Source organism: Puntigrus tetrazona, chromosome 13 (genome assembly GCF_018831695.1).
Source record: "Puntigrus tetrazona isolate hp1 chromosome 13, ASM1883169v1, whole genome shotgun sequence".
Classification (NCBI taxonomy): Eukaryota; Metazoa; Chordata; class Actinopteri; order Cypriniformes; family Cyprinidae; genus Puntigrus; species Puntigrus tetrazona.
Genome location: NC_056711.1, coordinates 2,263,930 through 2,289,780, shown reverse-complemented (window position 1 = coordinate 2,289,780; position 25,851 = coordinate 2,263,930). Strand labels below are relative to the sequence as shown.

The 25,851-nt window shown below is 39.6% G+C and overlaps 1 protein-coding gene, 1 long non-coding RNA gene and 1 pseudogene across 2 annotated transcripts; 1 reads left to right on the top strand and 2 right to left on the bottom strand.

The window, feature by feature from the left end:
• Positions 1-4,973: 4,973 nt before the first annotated feature.
• On the bottom strand, positions 4,974-7,019 carry LOC122356772 (serine/threonine-protein kinase pim-1-like). Its single transcript, XM_043255825.1, has 7 exons — positions 6,887-7,019; positions 6,301-6,395; positions 6,151-6,201; positions 5,685-6,063; positions 5,423-5,599; positions 5,217-5,305; positions 4,974-5,127 (listed from the first exon to the last, which is right to left on the bottom strand). The coding sequence occupies exons 1-7, from the start codon at positions 7,017-7,019 to the stop codon at positions 5,116-5,118; spliced, it is 936 nt and encodes a 311-aa protein (XP_043111760.1). The 3' UTR covers positions 4,974-5,115.
• A 2,615-nt stretch (positions 7,020-9,634) lies between these two features.
• Positions 9,635-23,903, top strand: LOC122356500. The gene is made up of 4 exons (XR_006252345.1): positions 9,635-9,724; positions 22,613-22,718; positions 23,222-23,280; positions 23,463-23,903. It is a non-coding gene; the product is annotated as an uncharacterized LOC122356500 (long non-coding RNA).
• A 227-nt stretch (positions 23,904-24,130) lies between these two features.
• On the bottom strand, positions 24,131-25,307 carry LOC122356771 (annotated as a pseudogene).
• Between the last annotated feature and the right edge of the window lie 544 nt (positions 25,308-25,851).

Sequence of the window (25,851 nt, the reverse complement as noted above, 5' to 3'; positions counted from 1 at the left end):
AAGAAAAATCTAATTCAAATCAATATTTGGTGTTACTAACTTTTGCCTTCAAACCAGCATCAATTCTTACAGGTACACTTGAAGTCAGGGATTTTGTAGGTTTACAGTCGGGTGTATGAGCAACCAGTTATACCAAACAAGTGCTAATGATCATCAATGTCACACGTAGGTTGAAACCCAGTCATGAATTGAAACAGAAACCGCTGTGTAGGAGGCTTAAAACTGGTTGAGGAACAGCCAAACTCTGCTACCAAGGTTGTGAAAGATAGTTTCAAGTCATGACAAGATTGAGCACAGCAGTAGTGTGACGGGGTAAAGAATCACACGATAAGAAGAGCTGGAAACAAAACCCCCGGAGGGTGGATTTATTTACAAAGTGAATGAAAGGATGAAGTCGGTGCGTCGAGTGGGTGCTCCATCCTTTTCCCTCTGTGTTGCAGTGAATCCGTGGGTGCTCTGTGGGCCGATCGGTCACACGCTGCTATCTGAGACACAATGTTAGTTCCTTCTCGCATTGGAGTCGATGCTCAGCTTCTGCTATGCCAAGTGTGGCTTTATAGCCAGGCCGGGATGAGCTGCAGATGTGACCGATCAGCCGGTGATGGGTGCAGCCAGGTCCACTACGTTGGTTGCCAGGGCGACGCCGATTGATCCTCGGGACGCACGTCACAGTAGTTCTACTGCATCAACAAGGTCTCTCCCAGACAAAGATTTCAAAGCAGACTGGGCTTTCAAGATGTGCTGTTAAAAGCTCTTTTGAAGAAGCACAATGAAATGGGCAACGTTGAGGATAGTAAACACAGTGCCATCCACTTGCAGAAACCAGTGGGACCCAGGTACACCCATCTACTGTCTGGTGAAGTCTGGCCAGAAGTGGTCTTCATGCAAGAGTTGCTGCCAAAAAGCCATACCTCTGACGTGGGACCAAGGCCGGAGCAGGTGCTATGGACTGATGAGGCAAAATTTTAAATATTTGGATGCAGCAGAAGGCAGTTTGTTCTTCGAAGGGCTGGAGAGCGGTACAATAATGAGTGTCTGCAGGCAACAGGGAAGCATGGTGGAGGTTCCTTGAACGTTTGGGGCTGCATTTCTGCAAATGGTCAGGATTAATGGTGTTATTAATGCTGAGAAATACGGGCAGATACTTATCAATCATGCAATACCATCAGGCAGACTGGTCCGAAATTTATTCTGCAGCAGGACAAAGACCCCAAACATACAGCCAAAGTCATTAAGAACTATCTTCAGCGTAAAGAAGAACAAGAAGTCATGGCATGGCCCCCACAGAGCCCTGATCTCAACATCATCGAGTGTGTCTGGGATTACACGAAGAGTGAGAAAGCCTACATCCACAGACGATCTATGGTCAGTTCTCCAAAATGTTTGGAGCAACCTACCAGCTGAGTTCCTTCAAAAACTGTGTGCAAGTGTACCTAGAAGAATAGCTGCCGTTTTGAAGGCAAAGGGTGGTCTCACCAAATACTGATTTGATTTAGATTTCTCTTTTGTTCATTCACTGCATTTTGTTCATTTTATATGAACAGGAATGCGGAAGTAAAGCATGTCATGAAGCGGCCAATAGTTCCAGCATTGAAGTACATTGATTTCAGTGCTTCTCAAGCACACTCACTTGAAAAATTACAGCAGTTTTTGTGATTTTAACCCATTCGTTTACCTGGAAATCTGGCCAGTACTTGTTAGAGTTAGATCATATTCTCATATCATATATGTTCAAGTTTTTAGTCTTTTTAATCTTTTGTTTCAGTGAAGACACCAGTTCTAGTTCCTCCTGCCACATCAGACTCTGCTGTATATATGGAGACCCTTCATGTTGTGTGCTTTTCATTATTGTGCATGCAGTTATAATTCAGGTATGTGAACACTACACTATTGCATGAACAATGGGCGTACAGTCTTTGAATATACCAGGCCTTTTAATTGGTTAATTGCAGTTGAGGTGAAAATGATTTTTTTTTTCTTTCATTTGAGCTCCAACTGGTTAACAAACTAGTCAAACGTTTTGGAACGGTAAGGTTTGTTTTTTTATTCTGATCATTTATTTGATCCTAATAGTAACTTTTTTTTTTTTTTTTTTTTTTTGTATATTTGTAAAAATATAAAATTTCAAAATATTTGTTGAGCAGAACATCTTCTAAACTAAATTATCTACTGAATGTTAAGTAAAGTTTCTATGTTCTGGGTTTTTTTCAATATACAAACACACTGCCTGTAAACTGATTTGCATGAGTTTTGATTGAATGCAACCAAAGAGTGTTTTGTCAAACGATATAAAAGAGGCTGCGGTTATTCCTAGTTAAGCATTTTGTGTAAATGGCTATCACATAATTTCAGGCATACGCTAAGCAGAAGTTTCAGGACCGTTCAAAGGATTAGGCGTTCTTCTTTGTGTGGTCGCAGTGTGGTAAGTTATTTACTTTGACAGTCTTGCAATATGTAAAGAAAATGTGGGGTAATTGTAATGTCTGCTAAATTAGTCCCAAAAAGGCTGCGTCTCATTTACAATAACAAAGTCAGTATCATCTGATCTACTTGTTACATCTTAAGAAGCATGGCATCTTTGCTAATATTAGTCTGTTTTCTTCTTATTCCAAAGTCACTGGATCAAGTCTGTATCCAGATCAGATGGTGGAGACAACTCTACAGAGCTGAATGTCAGCAGAGACCATGTCAACTAGATGAGCCCCAAAGACAGATCCCCAGTGAAGACCTCATTAACTATACAGCCATTGACACGAAACCTCAGCAAAGACCACAATGACAAACACCATGTTGCTTCATCTGGACAGGTTTTTCTCCATTCTTTGGGTGTATTAACGACTTAATTGCAGAGACACTGAAGGGAAGTGAACGGAGCTGGATTAAATTGTCAAGTTCACTTTACACTCTTCCTTTAATTTTGCAGAAATTTAGTTTCTTTAATACTATCAAGGTTTTCTCAATTTAAATCAACTGATTGCTTTTTACAGTGCATAAAAAACATTGTCACTGCATTGTTAGTGGAACATTCTAAGAACATTTTAATAACATTCTTTACAACCAAACAATAACCTTAATAAAACTACTAAAAAAAGTACATTTTGAACGTTCTAAGAACAACAGGAACATTACTGTAAACTACTTTAAATAACTTAAAATTGTTAGCTAGGACACCTCTTGAGGGAGAGATGACACAAACATAGCTGCAACTCCGAAATAAGAGCAAAGTTAAATCCTGTAATCTCAAATAGGGATGCACCGATACCACTTTTTTGGAAAACGAGTACGAGTATGAGTACTTGCATTTCAGTACTCGCCGATACCGATACCGAGTACTTAATAAAAACATGATTTAAATTTACAGGTAACAGCTTTAGTCATATAATTTAACAAAAAAAAAAACAAGGGACTAGTTTGAAATTAAGAACATTTAAAATGAAAAGCATGTTGTATGCAACATATTACAGAATAAATAATTGTCAAAATGTAAACAGTGACAGTGCAACTCAAGTATTTTTTTCAGTTTGTTGTAAACTGTGCCGCTTTGGACAACACAAGGGGCATTAATAAACATCTTTGCTATTTAGTGCACAATATTTGAATAAACTAACAACATCCACCAACATAGAACTGTGGCAGTCAGTGCAACTGAGGTAGGAATTAATATATGTACATGTACAACATGTACTGATGTTTTAGGTATACCCCATGTCTGGAGCATTTCCTCAAACACATGCGCTATAGCCTGGCTGGTGTGCGAGCCGCGGAATTGTTTCGCATGTAATATGGCTCGTTGCGGCGTGAAACTCTCGTCTGTCCACTGGGAGGTTAGGCTAATTAGCGACACGGGGCTAACACTGCTTGTCCAAATATCCGTGGTGAAACTAAACGCAGAGGAGGTTTGCAGTACGCTGTGGATATGTTTTTTTTCACGGAGTCGTGTAGTTTAGGCAGCTCCGTGTCAGTCATGTAGCGGCAGCTCCAGAACATGAAGGAGACGCAGGAATCCCACATTTTCTACCTCCGAGAGTGCAATGTACTCGATAATTGTTAAATGCGCTACCTTTTGAGCCTCCTCTGGACAATTTCGCTGAGCACAATTTGCAGTCCGCCTTTGTTTTGTCGCCTTCATTTACTTTGAAATAGTTCCACACGGCTGACATGTTTCGCCTCGCCTTCTACCCGCTCTGAGCTGCAGCCGGGGTCTGGGGGCGGGGCCTGTGATTAACCTACACGCCGCTCAAACATAGACAATTCTCAGACTGTGGTATCGGTCCCTGGTATCGGGGGACTTTTAACGAGTACGAGTACTTTAGAAAATGTGGTATCGAGGCCGATACCAGATACCGGTATCGGTGCATCCCTAATCTCAAATATAACAATTTATTATTATTATTATTATTGTATCATGCAAATAACAAAAACATTTAGAAGCCAATTCAGAGTTACATTATTATAACGCCATAATTTTAATCCTTTTTTCATTATGGACCCAGTGTCGCTTAGGAATTCAGGCGGCTGTTTCACTGAACCCTCGACACGGCTGGACAGTTCCAACATTACTCAGAGGCTGAAGGGTGCTTATGATGCCTTAAGTGAACTACCTCTGAACAAAAAGGACATCTAACTCAATAACCACAAAATACCAAACAACATCACTCTGTTAATGATGGCAAAAGATTAAAAATGTTAATTATGTGTTAATTATGTGTTAATTATGCTCTGTCCTGCCACAATACCCAGTACCACACATTAATCTACTCGAAAGAATGATTTCAGAGAGTCCAGGATAAGTCAAATATAACAATTTATTATTCTTATTATTCAGGTAAAGTTGTATCATGCCAATTACACAAACATTTAGAAACCAATTCAGAGTTTTACGTCAGATTTAAGTCAATACAAAACAAAACATTAAATTCTCAAAGATAAAAACTAAAAGTATCAATCAAAAGAAGTATGTCCATATATACAATATGTACACATCCCTCCGGAAGCAGTACCGCCAGACGCAAATACTGCTTCCTCAAGCCGGGGCGCAAGACGCTACACGAGGCCTGCTCGCCCCGCAAGACGCAAAGGCGAGAGGAGGGATGAAGAGCACCAACTGGAGCGGTCCTACAAGAGGGCCTGAAACAAAACAGAAAGAGAACGGGTCGGACCTTTTGGTTCCTTCCCACCAGTAATGAATTCTTTATAGCTGATCTCAGGTTCCCTACCATAAACCAGCTGTGGAACACGATTTGCCCCAAACCAAGTCTCCGGATGGGCTTTTCTTGGAGGAGAGCCCCGAGGAGGTCACAGCATTCTGTGCAGGAAGACGGCAAATACGTTACTTTCTTACCTTAAACTTCACAGCTGTTCTATTTCATCATGTTATTCTAAGCTGTAAGATGTTTGGTATGATTCTGAATTAAGATCTCACCTTTTGACAGGCCAGGTTTGGACCAGCGCTTCTTCTGCAGCAGCAACAGGTCATGGTCGCTAGGGAAGTGTCCACACAACAGTGCGAACATCACGACCCCTAGTGACCAGACCGTCGCTGGCCAGCCGTGGTACTCTCCCCTGCGGTGGTACTCTGGAGGGGAGTACTTTGCTGTGCCTGGACCAGAGTGGAGTTTAAGTTTGCTTTAGCGCAGCATGATTGTTCTTTATCTATCAGAAGAAGGGAATCATCTGAAACATACCGTGGTAGGACTTGTAGGGTGAAGTCCCCAGAATGTCCCCGCATCCGAAGTCAATCAGCTTGACTTCGGATGTCTCGATGTTGATCAGTAGGTTCTCCAGTTTGACGTCACGGTGGAAGACTCTGCGGAGGCAGCACTTGTGTGCAGCGTAAGTCGCCTGCCACATGATCTGGCGCGTCGTTTCTTCATCGATTCTTCCACCATGACGCCTCATGAACTCTACCAGGTTCTCGCAGGGAGAGGGACATTCCAGGACCAGGACGAAGTGGTCAGGGTGGTCCGTCCAGTCCAGCAGCCTGATTATCTCCGGCACTCTGTGACCTTTGTTGGCCAGGATGGTGAGGGCGATCTCTTTCGGAAGAGGGTTTGGATGATCGGGCTAGAAGAAGACAAATAGGTACTTGTGCTAATGTTAACGTGAGATGATGTTATATTTTATATTGTTTGTACAGTGCCATGTACTTACGATGATAATACACTCCATGTGCTGAGTCTTTGTGACATATTTCACAGCCACCTGATGAACAAAATCAAAAATGAACTTAAGAAACACAAAGAGGGTGAGGATGAGACAAACCGTTGCCTGCTAGTTTGTGTCTTATTTATATTAACTTACTTTAAGATCGTCATCCAAACGTCTCCCTTCATACACCACGCCAAAACCGCCTTTCCCCAGCTGATCACCAATGGCGTAGCGGCTGAAGATGTAGTCTGTTAAAAAACAGAATAACTCAATAGGATTTGGTGTAATGTGTGCCGATATACATTTCTATATTGAATTTTATGCTATCTGTTTTTATATGATCAAAGTAGTTTAAAAACGAAACGCATTCTCATGGTTGTGCCGTGTACCATCACTACTTCTTCCTGCCCATGCCACCTTCCTCTTCTCTCCCTCATCTTGCTGCTGCTGCTCTCCCTGACCTGAGCTGTGAGCTGGAGGCTGTTTTTTGGCAGCTCTGAAGAAAGAGCGCAGCCTCTGCCACCACTTCTTGCTCTTCCTCTCCTCCTTCTCTCCTGCTCTTCCTCCTTCCTGTCCTACTCCCTCTCCTCCTCCTCCTCCCTCTGCTTCTCTCCTCCTCCTCCTTCCTGTCCTACTCCCTCTTCTCCTCCTCCTCCTCCTCCTCCCTCTGCTTCTCCTCCTCCTCCTTCCTCTCCTCCTCCTCCTCCTCCTCCTCCTCCTTCCTGTCCTCCTCCAGCACCAACAGGGGTCTCATCGCGGGGAGGGGGATGTTGAACCTCCGTGTTGGTGCTGGGTTTTGGGGGTGTACTAAGATGTTGATCGTACACCTCTCCAACAGTCATCGGACTCACTTTGGTGTTTCGCTGTCCCATCGCTGTGTGAAGTCACTGATCACTACAACAAATCCACAAAGAATGTAAGAATGTCAAGGTCTTTGTAAACCTGTGAGTTCTATTCGAATGTGTGCTATGGCGTCATAGACTTTGAGCGTCTCCTTGATAATCACCGTTCCCATAAATAAAATGATAAAGTAAATGTAAAGAAAAACGTGATGTTTTCTGTTTTTAATTCATTTAATAAAAGTTGTAAATCAAATGTGTCCTTTTTACTATTGCCTGTACAAAAGGCTGCACATTTTTTCTGAAATTAAAATCTACACTATAATAATGTAACAAACAGCAGTCAAGCTGAATGAGACGTAGATTCAGTCTCTGCCAGCAGGTGGCGCTTAAAGCGTTTCGTTGTTTTTCTCTGTAATCAAAACAGCGCTGCACTTATGAACCTATGCGTTATACAGAGGCGAGATGAAAAGGAAAATATCATCTGCACTTTTCTAAAGACGGTAAGTTCCCGCCTCAGACAGACATTCGTATAAACTCCGCCCCCTATTTGAATCCCGATTTGAACCAAAGCATATTGCATCGATTTAATATAATAATGCCTGGACAATTTTCAGTCTGGTTTCCACAGTCGTCAAAACATTTTATCTTACCACTAAGAGTTCTTCTAGACAGCAGTAAAAGAGTTTTCGCTCAAAACCTCAAAAAATCAACAAAGAAGCTGAGACAAACTTTCACTAAGAAATACGAGTCTTACCGTGAAAGAGTATGGGGCGGCGTTGGCCTTGTTGCTATGGATGACGTCAGCACGCTTACTCACTACTCGCACCGTGATTGGCTGATAGGAGAGGAGTCTCTCTCAGAGGTTTATTCCTAAAAATATTGCAGCTGGCGATATTACGTTGCTGGCATATGAAAAGCAAATTACATTTACATTGTAGTAATACTTATATGTTTTACATGTAAAAAAAACAGTCCTCTCCAAAGACGAGATCTTTGAGCAGCTGATCGACGTTTGTGTTGTGTTTGTGTACATTACAATATGATATTATATACACCGAGAATAAAGATAAAATATCTTTGAATAATTATAAATTCATGTAATCGTAATGCGTGAAGCTTTTTTCTGTTATTTTCAAGCCTCATGTTATGAAACGAGAGCAACATTCGACAAGAAAAAGAGGAAAACAAAGGAGATTTAAGCTGGTTTTGCACGTGGATGAGCAAAAAAATAAAAATAATATATTAAAGAGATCAACTGTGACGACAAGTGCCTATTAGGATCAACTAAACGCTGTATTTTCACAAGTATGTCACCGAATCTTTAAAATGGTCCAAAACGTGATGCTGAATCAAACGATTTTGATTGGTTGTTGTATTATATTGTTGCCAGATTGGGCAGGTTTCCGAAGGTTTGAATTTGATTGTGTGGGTAAATACGGAAGGCTGCATCCTCTGTAGGTCGTTTAACCCTGTACTATAAAATACATTAATTCTACATAAATAAACAGCGCTCCAAAAATTTACCAATGAGAGTTAACTGAGTAGTCATAAAAAACAATCTATAAAATGTATGTTAATTGTATGTCAGTAAATTGATTGACATAGCAGTGATCGTCCAATCGCGTTAGATTGGCTCAGAAGCCCCGCCCACCACGTTAGCTGCTAATGGTAGGCGCCATTTTAGCAAAATAAAGTAAAAGAAGCAGATAAAAGTAAAAAAAAAAATCTGTTGTTTATTTCTTTGGATTTCGGTGAGTTCACATTTTTAATGTGTATAAATGGTTGTGTATGTGCAAACTCCAGTTTCTTATTCTTAAATGTCATATCTCACGAGTTAAGAGAAGTCTGTTGTTTAATAGTAATGCATATGTTAGTTCTAAAAGTTCATATTGTGTAACGATAATTATGATGTGCTTTTGTGAACGTATTATTGCCTGTATTTATGCAGGTGAGGGTTTTTCCGTTCCTGGAAATTAATTTAGTTCAACGAGTTCCATGATGGCTGAGTTAACTTAACCTCAGAACGGGGTTGGAGAGTTCAATTTTTCTTCTAGTGAATGCTCAAAGCAATATATACTTTTTGTGGAAACGGAGCTATTTCTCTTTTTTTTAATTTACCTAATCTCACCTAAACTTTCCCGGCGACTCTGTACTGTACTGAACCATTCTTCTGAATTGACTTATTGAACCGAACTCTTTGGACTGAATAGTTTGAACTGAATCGAATGAATCAAGTTTACCAGACTGTAAGAGTCAAAACGATGTTTTTAATGATTCTTTTCTATTGAATCTTTAATTCCTTTTGTATTTGAAAGGTTTATTTTAGTCTATTATTTGTTATTTAATGGTCTAATGTTCTTGTGACTATTTCATGGTGTGAGTTTATTCTAAAACCTGTAGTTACCGGGTGCAACCCAGATTAGCGCATTATATTGTACATTGAATTGAATGTTATTGAATTTCTCTTTTATTGTGAGGTAATATCTTAGTGCTCTTATGAATTCTGTCAATATTCCTACTTTATTTTTTCTGAAAAACATTTTCAAATACATATTTATTTCTCTATAAGAATTTAAGTTTATTCATTTACACTTCCCGAGTCACTTAACCATTTCTCTTGTGTTTTTTCTTCTTCTCTAGAACAATAACCACCTGAAGACACCCTGTAATGAGAGATCACCCTCACAATGAGTCTCTTCACTCCTCACTGTCGTTCCCTGTTTGTCGTGGAAAAAGTGAGTTCCTTTTATATATATATATATATATATATATATATATATATATATATATATATATATATATATATATATATTTATACAGTACTGTTCAAGAGTTTTAGGCAGGTATAATAAAGATAAGAAAATAAGGATTGTTTGTTTTTGAGTGAACAAAAGAAAAATCTAGTTCAAATCAATATTTGGTGTTACTACCTTTTGCTTTCAAACCAGCATCAATTCTTAGAGATACACAGTCAGGGATTTTGTAGGTTTATAGTCAGATGTATGATCAACCAATTATACCCAAACAAGTCAATCAATCATTTTTATTTATATTGCGCATTTAACAACATAGGTTGCATCAAAGCACTGAACAGTATAATGTAGAAGAATACAATGACGGGGATGTATGATGACGAGAGTGAACAATTTCTTATTAAATGCAGAGACGGTCTGTAATCAATTCGACGATGATCACTAGAAGTTAAGTGTCCCCAACAAAGCAAGCCGGAGGAACCAAAACCCCATCCATACAGAATGGAGAGAAAAAAACCTTGGGAGAAACCAGACTCAGTTGGGGTCAGTTCTCCTCTGACCGGACGCCCAGCACTTAACTTCCAGTTCAATTTTAAACACAGCTGTGTCAGATAGTGTAAATGACTTAGTGTGTGTGTGTGTGTGTGTGTGTGTGTGTGTGTGTGTGTGTGTGTGTGTGTGTGTGTGTGTGTGCGCGTGCGCATCAGGATCTGGTGATCTGTCCACGGGCGCATCTAAGTGTTCTGGTCTCTGATGAACATAATCTCTGTGTGCTGATCCACCATCTAGTCTGGATACAAACTGAGAAACAGATTAAGAAAGAAACAGGACTAATATTAGCGTAGATGAGTCGTGTACATGAGTAGTGTTGCCGGTTCCAGCGGATCTAATTAATGCAGCCTAAACATCCTTTAACGGATTTGATTAATAAAAGTGTGTTGGTGTGTTATGTGTAGAACTCTCCTGAACAGAGTTAGGGAGATTGTTCCAGAGTTTAGGTGCTAGATAGGAAAAGGATCTGCTGCCTGCAGTCGATTTTTGATATTCTAGGTATTATCAAATGGCCAGAGTTTTGAGAACGCAGCGGACAGGAAGGACAAATAATGTGATAAAAGCTCGCTCAAGTATTGAGGAGCTAAATCATTCAGGACTTTATAGCCAGTGAATAAGACTTAAAAATCTATCCGATGTTTGATAGGGAGCCAGTGCAGTGTTGACAGAACCGGGCTAATATGATCATACTTCCTAGTTCTAGTAAGGACTCTGGCTGCTGCGTTTTGGACTAGATGAAGTTTGTTTATCAAGCGTGCAGAACAACCACCCAATAAAGCATTACAATAATCTAACCTCGAGGTCATAAACGCATGAATTCATATTTCTGCATTAGAGGTTGAAAGATGGAAAAACGCAGTTTTAAAGATGCTGGAAACATGGTTTTTGAAGAAAAGATTGCTGTCAAACAGCACACCTAGGTTCCTAACTGATGATGAAGAATTAACAGAGTAGCCATCATGTTTTTTCAGAATTTAGCGTTAGGAAGTTACTCATCATCCAGCTTTTTATATTGACTATGCATTCTGTTAGATTCTCAATTTGATGTGTATCACCAGGCTGCGCTGAAATATAGAGCTGAGTATCATCAGCATAGCAGTGAAAGCTAACACCATGTCTGTAACGGTCTTAGCATTGAGCCTTGAGGAACTCCATATTTCACTTGTGATTGATATGATACCTCCTCATTTAATGCTACAAACTGATAGCGGTCAGATAGATATGATTTAAACCATGCTAAGGCGCTTCCTCTAATGCCAACATAGTTTTCTAGTCTATCCAAGAGAATGTTGTGATCGATAGTATCGAATGCTGCGCTAAGATCTAATAGCACTAATAACGAGATAAAACCACGATCCGATGATAGAAGCAGGTCATTAGTAACTCTAATGAGAGCAGTCTCAAGGCAAGGCAAGGCAAGTTTATTTATATAGCACATTTCATACACAATGGTAATTCAAATGTTTCGATGAGTTCACTGAAGTCCCTCTTCAGGAGTTCTGACTGCTCCTTACGAATGTCATTCTTCCCCACATGGATGATGACTCGTTTTGCAGTCTTGTGCTTCATTAGAACGTTCTGAAGTCCATTGTTCACATCAGAGACGGTCGCTTGAGGAAAGCAGCATGTAGTTGTCATTCTGCTCCTGACGTTTCTAATAATGGAGTCTCCGACTATCAGAGTTCTGGGCTCGGCTGCTCTGTGATCTGAACGCCGCTGTCTGCTCGACCTTGAGCGCCTGTTTGTAGCGGTGTTAGCTACTGGCTGATATGACTCCTGCTCAGTCACTTTCGGGGATTCCTCACCCAAATTCGTTAAAGATTCAAATCTGTTCTCGAGCTGTACAGGGGGTGGTAAAATACCAGTTTTTCCAAGCCTTCTCATGGCCATGTCTGGGGTAGATGATGCCACAGCGGCAATATGAGATACTCGTGACAGTCTGATGTCTCGAGTGCCTTTGGGTCTCGCTCCCTGTCTTTGCCACTGATTTGTGTGTTGATCAGCTTTAGCTTGATCCGCTACATTTGTATACTGTCGAGATTGATTCGATTCATAGGACTCACCGGCTGTGGGCTGAGGGGGTCCGTGATGATCTGCTGTGTGATCTGCTTGTTTTGGGAGTCCAGCAAGTAACTTTGTTTCAAGAGCCACAATCCTTTGTAGCAGTCTGTGGCAGTTTGTGCAGCAAGTAGAATCCAGAAGAGGCATTTTCTTTCTTGTTTGTTGAAGATAGGAAGCTGTGTTTTCCCGTCTCCGGAATGTAAGCTGCTAGCAGCGGGAGGCAGAAAATCTAGTTCTTCGTAGTAGCTATTATTGCAATCCCGAAAGTTTTTGCCAAATATGTGTTGTTTGAGCACTGTGCTATATGCTGAAGTTAAAACTTAGTAAAATCAGAAAAAAAGTAGATAAAAGTAGATAAAAAGAAGCAAAGCGCGGAGCAGTAAGCAAGAGCGTCCGAACAGTCGCAAGCCAGAAGCCAACCGGCTCAGACTACACCATTTTTTAAAGTCTCAGTACTATGGTACGGTCTGAAACCTGATTGGAAATCCTCGCAGATACCATTTTTCTCTAAGAATGAATATAGATGTGAGGATACTACCTTTTCTAGTATCTTTGACAGAAAAGGGAGGTTAGAGATTGGTCTGTAATTTACTAAGTCTTTGGGATCAAGATGTGGTTTCTTAATAAGAGGCTTAATTACAGCCAGTTTGAATGTTTTGGGAACATATCCTAATGACAATGATGAATTAATGATGTTCAAAATAGGATCTATGACTTCTGGAAGCAAATCTTTTAATAGTTTAGAAGGAATAGGGTCTAACATACATGTTGCTGGTTTAGATGATTTAACAAGTTTGTACAAGTCTTCTTCTCCTATAATAGAGAAAGAGTGTAATTTTTCCTCAGGGGATCTATAGCTCATTATCTGATGTGAAACTGTAGTTGACGGCTGCATAGTTACAATTTTATCTCTGATGGTATCAATCTTAGAAGTAAAGAAATTCATGAACTCATTGCAGCTATACTCTTGGGAATATTAGCACCTGTTGATGCTTTATTTTTGTTAATTTAGTCACTGTACTGAATAAATACTGGGGTTGTGTTTGTTTTCTTCTAAAAGGGATGAAAAATAATCAGATCTTGCTATTTTTAATGCTTTTCTGTGTGACAGCATACTCTCCCGCCAGGCAATACGAAATACTTCTAATTTGGTTTTTCTCCACCTGTGCTCCATTTTCCGGGCTGCTCTCTTTAGGGTGCGTGTGTTGTCATTATACCATGGAGTCAGATTGTTTTCTTTTATCTTTTTTAAGTGCAAAGGAGCAACTGTATCTAAAGTGCTAGAAAAAAGAGAGTGCATAGTTTCTGTTACATCATCAAGTTTTTGCATCGTATTGGATGAACTAAGGAATTGAGATAAGTCAGGAAGGTTATTTAGAAAGCTTTCTTTTGTGGTGGAAGTGATGGCTCTACCATACTTGTAATAAGGTGCAGAGTTTACAGGTTTAACTATACAGAGTTAACACAAGACTAGATAGTGATCTGAAATGTCATCACTTTGCTGCAGTACTTCAACCATTTTAACATCTATTCCATGTGACAGTATTAGGTCTAGAGTATGATTTCTACAATGAGTAGGTCCAAAGACGTGTTGTCTAACCCCAGCAGAGTTCAGAATGTCTAAGAAAGCTGATCCTAATGAGTCTTTTTCATTATCAACATGGATTTTAAAACCGCCAACAATTAAGACTTTATCTGCGGCTAGTACTAACTCATTCAGACAATCAGCAAATTCTTTAATGAAATCTGTGCTGTGTCCTGGTGGCCTGTATACAGTAGCCAGTATAAACATGACAGGGGATTCATCACATGATTCTATAGATAATGTTATATGCAGCACCAAAACTTCAATTAAGTTATACTTAAATCCTTCCCTCCGAGAAGTACTAAGAATATTGTTATAAATTGTAGCAACACACCCCCAAGCCACTAAAACTGTACGTACAGCTGTACAGGAGCTACAAACTGAAATTGAGGAAAAATGTAAAAGTCAAGAGGAAAAAATTGCAGAACTTAAATCAGAATATGAGTTGTGTGCACCTTCATTCCCTTTGCACACTTCTGAATCATCTGCTACTCCAGTGTCTGGTTCATCACTGAATATCTGAAATCTTGTCTCTCCTCCTGTCCTTGGACATCCTGACCTGCAACTTTCTTTCACAGTCTACACTGATGCTGACGAAGTTTTCCTTCAACTTTATTTTCTAATTTCTATAAGTTTACGAGTCAACTACATGTTACTTTTGTGCCATTCTTAAACATAATGGTGTTTACTGCTAGAAGATCTGCAAGGGTCTGCAAGACACAAACCAACTGGTAAAACAAAAAGTTCATAAGCCACCAAGTTCCCATAGAATGAAACCTAAGGTAAAAACAAAAAGGTCATAAGTCATCAAGATCTCATAGAAAGAAACCATAAATAAGGTGAGCCTCATGTCAAACGCACAAACCCTATGGAACAGACAAAGGACAAAAGCAAAAAACCCTAAGATTGAACTCAGCTGCTCTTACCAAGGACTGATGGTATGTGTGGTGGGACGTTAGCAGGGGTTTAAAAAGGGGAGAGAGACCAAAGGGGGAGAGGCGGACTGCGGCTATCTCAGACTTGTCAATAAAGTTTTTCCTGACACCTAAAATCCTGCTGTAAGAGGCTCTTTGCTTGAGAAGTGACTTCGCTACATCATAACTTGACGCCCAACGTGGGGCAGGATAGAGGTTTTGAGGAGAAGAAGAGAAGAAAAGGGTCAGGAGGCTGACTACACAAACACGGCTGAGTAAAGGGAAATTGAGTGGTTGGATCACTGGAGAGAAGTTATATGATATGCTATGGGATAATATGTGAATTAATTTAAATTGTGTTTTGAAGGTTTATATTATGTGATGAAATAAAATAAAATTTTGTACTTGTTTCACCAAAAGAACTCTTGGTGCAAGCAAATTACAAAATACAAATTGATAAATTAAAAACCAAAGAAATAAAATAAAAGGGAATATTATAATATAAGGGTGTGATGTGGTAGGAAAAAGAAAAAGGAGTGAAGGGTGCCACTGGGTGTTGAGGAGAAAAAAGGAGAGAAAGAAGAAAGAAGTAGAATATATATTAGTAATTTGGATTCAAACTGTTTTTTATTAATTGGAAATTTGAAACATACGCTGGAAGTTTAATATATATTATTATTTTGCTTGATTCTATATGTTCCTTATCTGAAATCAGGTGGCCGAATAAGAGGAGCTGATAGAGTGAAAACTATCTAACTGTTGGCAGGACTTCCTATGTGGTGCAAAGGCAAGAGCTGAACACAAGGGGGCAAGTGAAAATTTGATACTTGTTATTTTTGAAATAATTGTATTTTATAGGAAAAAACTAAGAATAAATATTAATAAATTAGAACTAATTTGAGTAAGTCAAGAAATCAACTTAAAATAAGAACACAGTAGTTGCAAAGTGATAAAGAAAATACGGAGTGGGAAGATATAGAGCAAAGAAAAAAAAAGGAAGGGAGAGTGAGAAGGAAGGTAGGCAAAGTAAGGGGGGTTGACCTGTGACCTTGGAGCAGGCTCTTGTGACGGAGTGTGTGCAAGAGGAGGGATTCTCACTAATTTGAGATTTAAGTATATTGACATAGTACTTGATTTTAATTGGTGATTAATTTTTAAGATTTATTTTTTGATTTGAATTTTTGACATCTAACAAAAAAAAATGGCATCGTATGAGGAAGGAACCCCTATAGAAGTGCTTGGTCTTCAGCAACCTTTATGCAAAGATATAATACGTAACATATCACAAAAATGGGAGAAGCGAACAAAAAATCTAAACACAAAGTGGCCTGCAGAAGGAACATTTAATGTGATGATGTGTAGGGAGATGGAAGGATTGATTAAAAATCACAAATCAAATGACAAATCTAAGAGAAGAGAAGAAAAGAAAGAAAGAGAATTGGGAATTCTGAATTCGTTCAAAGGTTATGGAATAAAGTTAATTAAACAGGAAAAACCCGAAAAAGATGAAGAAAACCCTCCACCTTATGACCCATTGTGTAGTGTCCAAAAACAAATGGCTCTCAGAAAAGTCCAGTTTAAAGGCAAGATAGAAATCAACGACAAGATAGAGAAGGAGGGAAGCACAGAAAAACGTGCACGAGACTGGAAACAACCTGCATGGAAAGAGGATTGGGAAGAAACTCCAACATGTCACATGCTGTCTTTCTTTCACTGTATGAACATCACAATCCCTTACAGTGACCTTCGTGAAAGCCTGGACAGAATCAGCAAAGATTACAGAGAAGCCACAGCTGCGATGACACCACCAGCACAGAGGAAGGCATTACGATTAGATGAAGAACGATTAGATGAAGAAGAGGAGGAAGTTTCATTAAAAGTTATCTTGAGAAACTTAGTATTGGGATGGAAAACTTGACAACTATGGTCTGGGGTCATGAAAAAGCTTTACAAGAAGCACAAACTGCAAAGGGAGCTGAGGAAGAAAGTCAACAGGGCACTCATACTGGAGAAAAACAAGTGGAGGATGGAGAAGAAGTCAATGAGGAAAATGAAGAAGAAGATAACTCAAATCAGCGACGGGTGAAGGGAGAATCTCTCAGACCTGCTAAACAAGTACCGATCTTCATCAAAAATGGGCGAGGTCAGTATATACCATGGGCACATCAAGACCTGGATGGACTGATAACTTGACTTCCTGACATGCACGAAGGAGCTGGAAAATGGATAAAAAAGGTGGAAGAAATCACAACAGGACAACTTTTGGCATTAGGAGACATTAAAGCATTGCTGGCAAGAAGTTTGGGCAGACATAGAATGAGAGAACTTTTGGAGTTAATGGACATTGATGATCAGTTAAAATATGTTGAACGAGATGCAGATGGATTTAACCTCTATCGTGGGGAAATGTGGAAGGTGTTACGACAAGAATACCCACTACAAATAGGCCCAAAATCACTGAAAGGAGAGTCATTAGGAGAAAGTGAAAATCCGGTAACATATATATATATATATATATATATATATATATATATATATATATATATATATATATATATATATATATATATATATATATACAAAACCAGCTGAGAAGATGGAAGGAGGAACTAGAGAAAAATCCAGAAGGAGATCCACTCTTGATGACCCTCTTCAGAAATGCCATAGTAGAAGCCATGTGAACAGTGGTTAAAGAAAAGCTGGAAGATGTAGTGGGACTCAACTCCAAACCACAGAAAGAGTTCTGTGATTATGTGGCACATGCAGTGGACCAATACAGGAAAGATGAAATGAAGCAGAAGAATCAAGAACGAGAGCTCCTAAGAAAATTGAACCACCTTCAACTAGAGGAGTTAACAAGCAAGAAGAAAAAGATTCAAGCTCCTGTTAGAGAACAAACCCAAGCTAATATGATGGCGCCAGTGACTGTGACAGCTCCAGCTATTCAACAAGCTATGATAACACCATCAGGGCAACCAACAACAAAACAAGCAAGTAATGGACATGCTGGAACGACACCCAGCACAGCAGCCGCTCCTATTGTAATATATCTAAACCCAGAACAGCAAAACAATAGAGGATGGACAAGATCATTGGGAAGGGGAAGAGGACAGCAAGTGTATAATCAACAAATTATGAATGGACCACCTGGAGTTTGTTGGGGGTGTGGACAACCAGGACATTTGAGAAGAGAATGTCCAGTCATCCCAAGACAACTACAAATAGCCTATATGCATCTCATAATAAATATGCATCTCACCTCCCCAAGTCTGGAAAATATGCTAAGACAGTAGGATTTTCGGGAATATCGCAGCTAATACCATTGACAGTACCGGTGTCAGTAAGAGTAAAGAATAATGAAATCAAAATTCCTCTTCTGATTTCAGAACATACACCAGTGACTCTTCTTGGGTGAGATGCCATCTGTAAAATGAACTTGTAGTTAAAATGAACTCTGTTCTCCAGATGGAATCTACATTGAGAGTGAAGGAACCAAACAGCTAACAGTGAGACAGCTTCCAAGCAATCAAGGACAAGAAGTAAACGTCTACTGGTTAGGAGACATAAAAGAGGAAGTAGGAAAAATCATTGACAAGTGGGGAAAATATGTAACAGTTCAGCTACAAGAACCAAAACATCCAAACACCGAATTCCATTGTACAATGGCTTATGATCCCACTCAGGATGCAAGCTTTGAAGAGCTATGGTTAAAAGAAACACAAAATAAGAAAGTAGCGCTACAGTCAACAAGCATTGTAGTAGAACCAGATGGAGCAGCTCTAAAAGTCGGAAAAAATGAGTTCATAGGAAAGTGGTTTCAAATGCCAGAAAAGGTACCTCACATAGCCCTATACTACAGTAAGGGAAAGTGTTCTCAAGATGTGGAAAACATGATGAAAAAAGCTGAAAAATGTGAATGGAAAAGCACTGAAAATCCATTCATTTTTGAATCATCAGACAAAACATACTTAAAAATCATGTATGACACATCTTTGACTGCAGTTCCCAAGCTAATAGTAGTAACAAAAAAGAACAGACTGAAGTAGTCCCCAAGATGAATGAACTATTGAGAGAAATGGAAGAGAAAGTGCCAAATGAGTTATGGGCTAAACATGAAACTGATGTAGGGTTAGTTAAATCAGCAAATCCTATAGTAGTAACAGGAATGACTGGATTCAGTGCAGAATGGATAGAAGACTATGCTATCAAAACTGCCCCATTAAGAACGCTAACTAAAGTAATAGGACAATAGAACTTAAAAGAACATCTGATATGGAACACTGATGCGTCAGTAGCCTTTGAATCCATCAAAAGAGAATTACAAACAGCACCAGTACTTACTCACCCTAATTATGACAATGTGTTTCATCTTTATGTAGCCAACAGAAAAGATGGATATGCATCAGCAGTACTAATGCAAGATACCTGTAGTGGTCGGAAAAAACAACCAATAGCATATTACAGAGCAAAACTAGACAATGTAGCACAAGGCTACCCTCCATGCTATCCGCAAGGGTTAGCTGCAGTATATGCCATGTATGAAAAAGCATCAACAATAACAATGGGATATGCAGTTGTTATTTACACACATCATAAAATGGTAGAACTGTTGGAAAGAGGAAAATTTGTTTTGACCCAAGCAAGATGCTTGCAGTATTCTGTATTGGTAACATACCCGGACATTACTCTTAAACGCTGCTTGACAAACAATCCAGCTGATTACATTCCCTTGGATGGTGAAGGAGAACCACATGAATGTGTAGCTGAATCATTAGCATTCACACGCTTGAGACCAGATCTTGAATCTAATCCTATCTGGAAAGCAGATGTGGATTACTTTGTTGATGGATCATGTTACAGGGACCATCTAGGTAATCATGCAGGTAATGCCATAGTCAGAAGAGAAGGGAAAAATTTTGTGCTCACTGGCAACATTGTGACCAACCATGCTCAGCACAGCTAGCAGAACTTAAATCCCTAACAGCAGCTTGTTTACTGGCAAAAAATAAGGTGGCCAATATCTTCACTGATTCAGCTTATGCTCATGGAATATGTCATTTATTTGGAGCAGTGTGGAAGCAAAGAGAATTCAAGAAAAGTGATGGAGCACCAATACAACATGGAGAACAGATTGTTAAGCTAATCTCAGCCATGATGCAGCCAAAGAAACTGTCCATTGTAAAATGTCAAGCACACAAAAAAGGCAATGACTTTGTAATACAAGGTAACAACGCAGCTGATTTGTATGCAAAGCAAGCGTCAGGTTGTCAAGTTGCAGTGATGGCCCCTACAGTACTAATACAACCAGACCCTCAATTGGCAGACCTGGTTCGTATTCAAGAGCTGGCCACACAAGCTGAACAAACAATATGGCAACAGAGAGGGGCAGCAAGAGATACAAATGGAATTTGGAGATCCCATGAGGGGTACATAATTGCTCCAACTGCTTTACTTAATATAATGATTCCTGATGCACATGGATTTTGATCATTGTGCACGAGGAGAAGTTATAAGAACAATCAAAAGGCAAGGGTACTGGTCGCCTTATTTACAAGCCATGGTTGATAAGTTTCTAGCTGAATGTGAGATCTGTGCACAAAACAATGTAAGAAAAGGAACCACAACACTTTTGTCTTACATACCAACATCTGAAGGTCCTTTTAAACATCTAGTACTGGATTATGTAGACATGATTAAGTCAGTCAGAGGAAAAAGGTACATGCTAGTAATAATTGATCGGTTTAGCTGTTGGGTAGAAGCAGATCAAAGCACTCAGACAGTGATTAAATTCTTGACCAGAGAAGTGATTCCACGATTTGGAATTCCATCACAAATCAGTTCAGACAATGGCTTGGCATTTTCGCAACGAACTGTCAAAATGGTGTTACAACAACTCAAAATAAAACCGACATTAGGATGTGTTTATCACCCTCAATCACAAGGAATGGTAGAAAGGGTTAATGGAACCATCAAAGCAAAAGTCAACAAAATATGTGCAGACACAAAGCTCAATTGGGTAGATGCACTGCCAGTTGCACTAATGAGTTATAGAATGCAAACAAACAGGATCACCAATTTGACACCTCATGAAATGTTGACGGGCAGACCAATGCCTGCACCCTTTCTAAGAGGCACATATGAAGGTCCTTCGTTAGAACAGCTGCAATTGGAATTACGGTCATACATGAGACAATTAACTGCGATACATAAAGCCATCTACTTACAGGAGCAGAGCAAAGTACCCAGACCTGAAGAAGAGACACCCCTTCCAGTAATACCAGGTGACCACGTGTACCTCAGAGTGTTCCGACGGAGGTGGCACGGACCACGACGAGAAGGACCATATAAAGTAACAAAAGCCACCAACTTTTATTGGATATGTGGAGGAAAGAAATTACGACCCACCTTACCAGCTAAATCCTATCAAAAAATACAAAACAGACCCACAAGTATACTTAGATGGTGTTGGACAACCAAGAGGCATCCCACACCAATTTAAAGCTAGAAGTGAGGTCAAAGCTGGATTTGAGTCATTGATTTTACACACAACAGTAAACAAAAATGTTGAATGGATTAATTACATTTATTATAATCAGCAACGATTCATCAATCATACCGATGATGCTTTAAAAGCACTAGGAGAACAACTTGACCCCACAAGTAGAATGGCTTATCAAAATAGATTGGTGTTAAATTGACTATTGGCAGACAAAGGTGGAGTATGTGTTATGTTTGGAGATGAGTGTTGTACTTTTATTCCTAATAACACAGCACCAAATGGATCCTTCACTCGGGCAATGGAGAGACTGAAGGAACTTAGACTCGAAATGAAAGCAAACGCTGGAAGAGATCTAACTTTTGGAAACTGGTTTGACAATCTTCTGTATAACTGGAAAAGTTGGATAACAAAATTGGGAATAACAACTGCTATCATACTAGTTGTGTTCTCTCTATTATTATGCTGTCTCTTTCCTGTTCTCAGGTCTATGATTGTGCATGCAGCTGCCAGACAGATGGTCAACATAACTGTGGGAGAAACCGCACCAAATCCTCATGTCACTAAACAGCGTTACACTGATGTAGAATTAGAAGAAGTAGATGAAATATGGTAAATGGGGTTGCCTTTTGATTTGGGAATTATTTTGATGTTTTGTCATTTGAAAGAGAGGGAGCGAGTGTATACATTGTAACTGAGAAAGAAGAACTCACACTAGAATATGAAGAGTTAACAAGGAATTGGGCAGTATAGGCAGGTAGTTAGAGGGTGTTTTGTTTATGTTTATGATTTGGCATTTACCCCTATATTGTTGTATCTGTATAACCTATGTATAATAAAGCCTAAATCCACAGAAGATCTGTGGTCAGTTCTCCAAGATGTTTGGAGCAACCTACCAGCCGAGTTCCTTCAAAAACTGTGTGCAAGTGTACCTAGAAGAATAGCTGCCGTTTTGAAGGCAAAGGGTGGTCTCACCAAATACTGATTTGATTTAGATTTCTCTTTTGTTCGTTCACTGCATTTTGTTCATTTTATATGAATAGGAATGCGGAAGTAAAGCATGTCATGAAGCGGCCAATAGTTCCAGCATTGAAGTACATTGATTTCAGTGCTTCTCAAGCACACTCACTAAAAACTTACAGCAGTTTTTGTCATTTTAACCCATTCGTTTACTGGGAATCTGGCCAGTACTTGTTAGAGTTAGATCATATTATTATATCATATATGTTCACGTTTTTAGTCTTTTTAATCTTTTGTTTCAGTGAAGACACTAGTTCTAGTTCCTCCTGCCACATCAGACTCTGCTGTATATATGGAGACCCTTCATGTTGTGTGCTTTTCATTATTGTGCATGCAGGTATAATTCAGGTATGTGAACACTACACTATTGCATGAACAATGGGCGTACAGTCTTTGAATATACCAGGCCTTTTAATTGGTTAATTGCAGTTGAGGTGAAAATGATTTTTTATTTTCTTTCATTTGAGCTCCAACTGGTTAACAAACTAGTCAAAAGTTTTGGAATGGTAAGATTTGTTTGTGTTTTTTTTGTGTTATTTTAATCATTTATTTGATCCTAATAGTAACTTTTTTTTTTTTTTTTTTTTTTTTTTTTTTGCATATTTGTAAAAATATATAAAATTTCAAAATATTTGTTGAGCAGAACATCTTCTAAACTAAATTATCTACTGAATGTTAAGTAAAGTTTCTATGTTCTGGGTTTTTTTTTATATACAAACACACTGCCTGTAAACTGATTTGCATGAGTTTTGATTGAATGCAACCAAAGAGTGTTTTGTCAAACGATATAAAAGAGGCTGCGGTTTTTCCTAGTTACGCATTTTGTGTAAATGGCTCTCATATAATTTCAGGCATACGCTAAGCAGAAGTTTCAGGACCGTTCAAAGGATTATCGTGTGGCCGCAATGTGGTAAGTTGTTTACTTTGACAGTCTAAAGAAAATGTGGGGTAATTGTAATGTCTGCTAAATTAGTCCCAAAGAGGCTGCGTCTCATTTACAATAACAAAGTCAGTATCATCTGATCTACTTGTTACATCTTAAGAAGTATGGCATCTTTGCTAATATTAGTCTGTTTTCTTCTTATTCCAAAGTCACTGGATCGAGTCTGTATCCGGATCAGATGGTGGAGACAACTCTACAGAGCTGAATGTCAGCAGAGACCATGTCAACTAGATGAGCCCCAAAGACAGATCCCCAGTGAAGACCTCATTAACTATACAGCCATTGACACGAAACCACAGCAAAGACCACAATGACAAACACCATGTTGCTTCATCTGGACAGGTTTTTCTCCATTCTTGGCTTGCTTAATTTGGGACAATTAATTTTTGGGTGTATTAACGACTTAATTGCAGAGACACTGAAGGGAAGTGAACTGAGTTGGATTGAATTGTTCACTTTACACTTTTCCTTTAATTTTGCATTAGTTTCTTTTATTTAATAATTTCAAGGTTTCCTCAATTTAAATCAACTGATTGCTTTTTACAGTGCATAAAAACATTTTTAATAACGTTCTTTACAACCAAACAATAACGTTAATAAATCTACTAAAAAATGTACATTTTGAATGTTCTAAGAACAACAGGAACATTACTGTAAACTACTGTAAATAACTTAAAATTGTTAGCTAGGACACCTCTTGAGGGAGAGATGACACAAACATAGCTGCAACTCGAAATAAGAGCAAAGTTAAATCTGTAATCTCAAATATAACAATTTATTATTATTATTATTATTATTATTATTATTGTATCATGCCAGTTACACAAACATTTAGAAGCCAATTCAGAGTTACATTTGTCAATACAAAACATCAAATTCTCAAAGATATCCTTATATACAATATGTACACATCCCTCCGGAAGCAGTACCGCCAGACGCAAATACTGCTTCCTCAAGCCGGGGCGCAAGACGCTACACGAGGCCTGCTCGCCCCGCAAGACGCAAAGGCGAGAGGAGGGATGAAGAGCACCAACTGGAGCGGTCCTACAAGAGGGCCTGAAACAAAACAGAAAGAGAACGGGTCGGACCTTTTGGTTCCTTCCCACCAGTAATGAATTCTTTATAGCTGATCTCAGGTTCCCTACCATAAACCAGCTGTGGAACACGATTTGCCCCAAACCAAGTCTCCGGATGGGCTTTTCTTGGAGGAGAGCCCCGAGGAGGTCACAGCATTCTGTGCAGGAAGACGGCAAATACGTTACTTTCTTACCTTAAACTTCACAGCTGTTCTATTTCATCATGTTATTCTAAGCTGTAAGATGTTTGGTATGATTCTGAATTAAGATCTCACCTTTTGACAGGCCAGGTTTGGACCAGCGCTTCTTCTGCAGCAGCAACAGGTCATGGTCGCTAGGGAAGTGTCCACACAACAGTGCGAACATCACGACCCCTAGTGACCAGACCGTCGCTGGCCAGCCGTGGTACTCTCCCCTGCGGTGGTACTCTGAGAGGAGTACTTTGCTGTGCCTGGACCAGAGTGGAGTTTAAGTTTGCTTTAGCGCAGCATAATTGTTCTTTATCTATCAGAAGAAGGGAATCATCTGAAACGTACCGTGGTAGGACTTGTAGGGTGAAGTCCCCAGAAATCTTCGCATCCGAAGTCAATCAGCTTGACTTCGGATGTCTCGATGTTGATCAGTAGGTTCTCCAGTTTGACGTCACGGTGGAAGACTCTGCGGAGGCAGCACTTGTGTGCAGCGTAAGTCGCCTGCCACATGATCTGGCGCGTCGTTTCTTCATCGATTCTTCCACCATGACGCCTCATGAACTCTACCAGGTTCTCGCAGAGGAGAGGGACATTCCAGGACCAGGACGAAGTGGTCAGGGTGGTCCGTCCAGTCCAGCAGCCTGATTATCTCCGGCACTCTGTGACCTTTGTTGGCCAGGATGGTGAGGGCGATCTCTTCGGAAGAGGGTTTGGATGATCGGGCTAGAAGAAGACAAATAGGTACTTGTGCTAATGTTAACGTGAGATGATGTTATATTTTATATTGTTTGTACAGTGCCATGTACTTACGATGATAATACACTCCGTGTGCTGAGTCTTTGTGACATATTTCACAGCCACCTGATGAACAAAATCAAAAATGAACTTAAGAAACACAAAGAGGGTGAGGATGAGACAAACCGTTGCCTGCTAGTTTGTGTCTTATTTATATTAACTTACTTTAAGATCGTCATCCAAACGTCTCCCTTCATACACCACGCCAAAACCGCCTTTCCCCAGCTGATCACCAATGGCGTAGCGGCTGAAGATGTAGTCTGTTAAAAAACAGAATAACTCAATAGGATTTGGTGTAATGTGTGCCGATATACATTTCTATATTGAATTTTATGCTATCTGTTTTTATATGATCAAAGTAGTTTAAAAACGAAACGCATTCTCATGGTTGTGCCGTGTACCATCACTACTTCTTCCTGCCCATGCCACCTTCCTCTTCTCTCCCTCATCTTGCTGCTGCTGCTCTCCCTGACCTG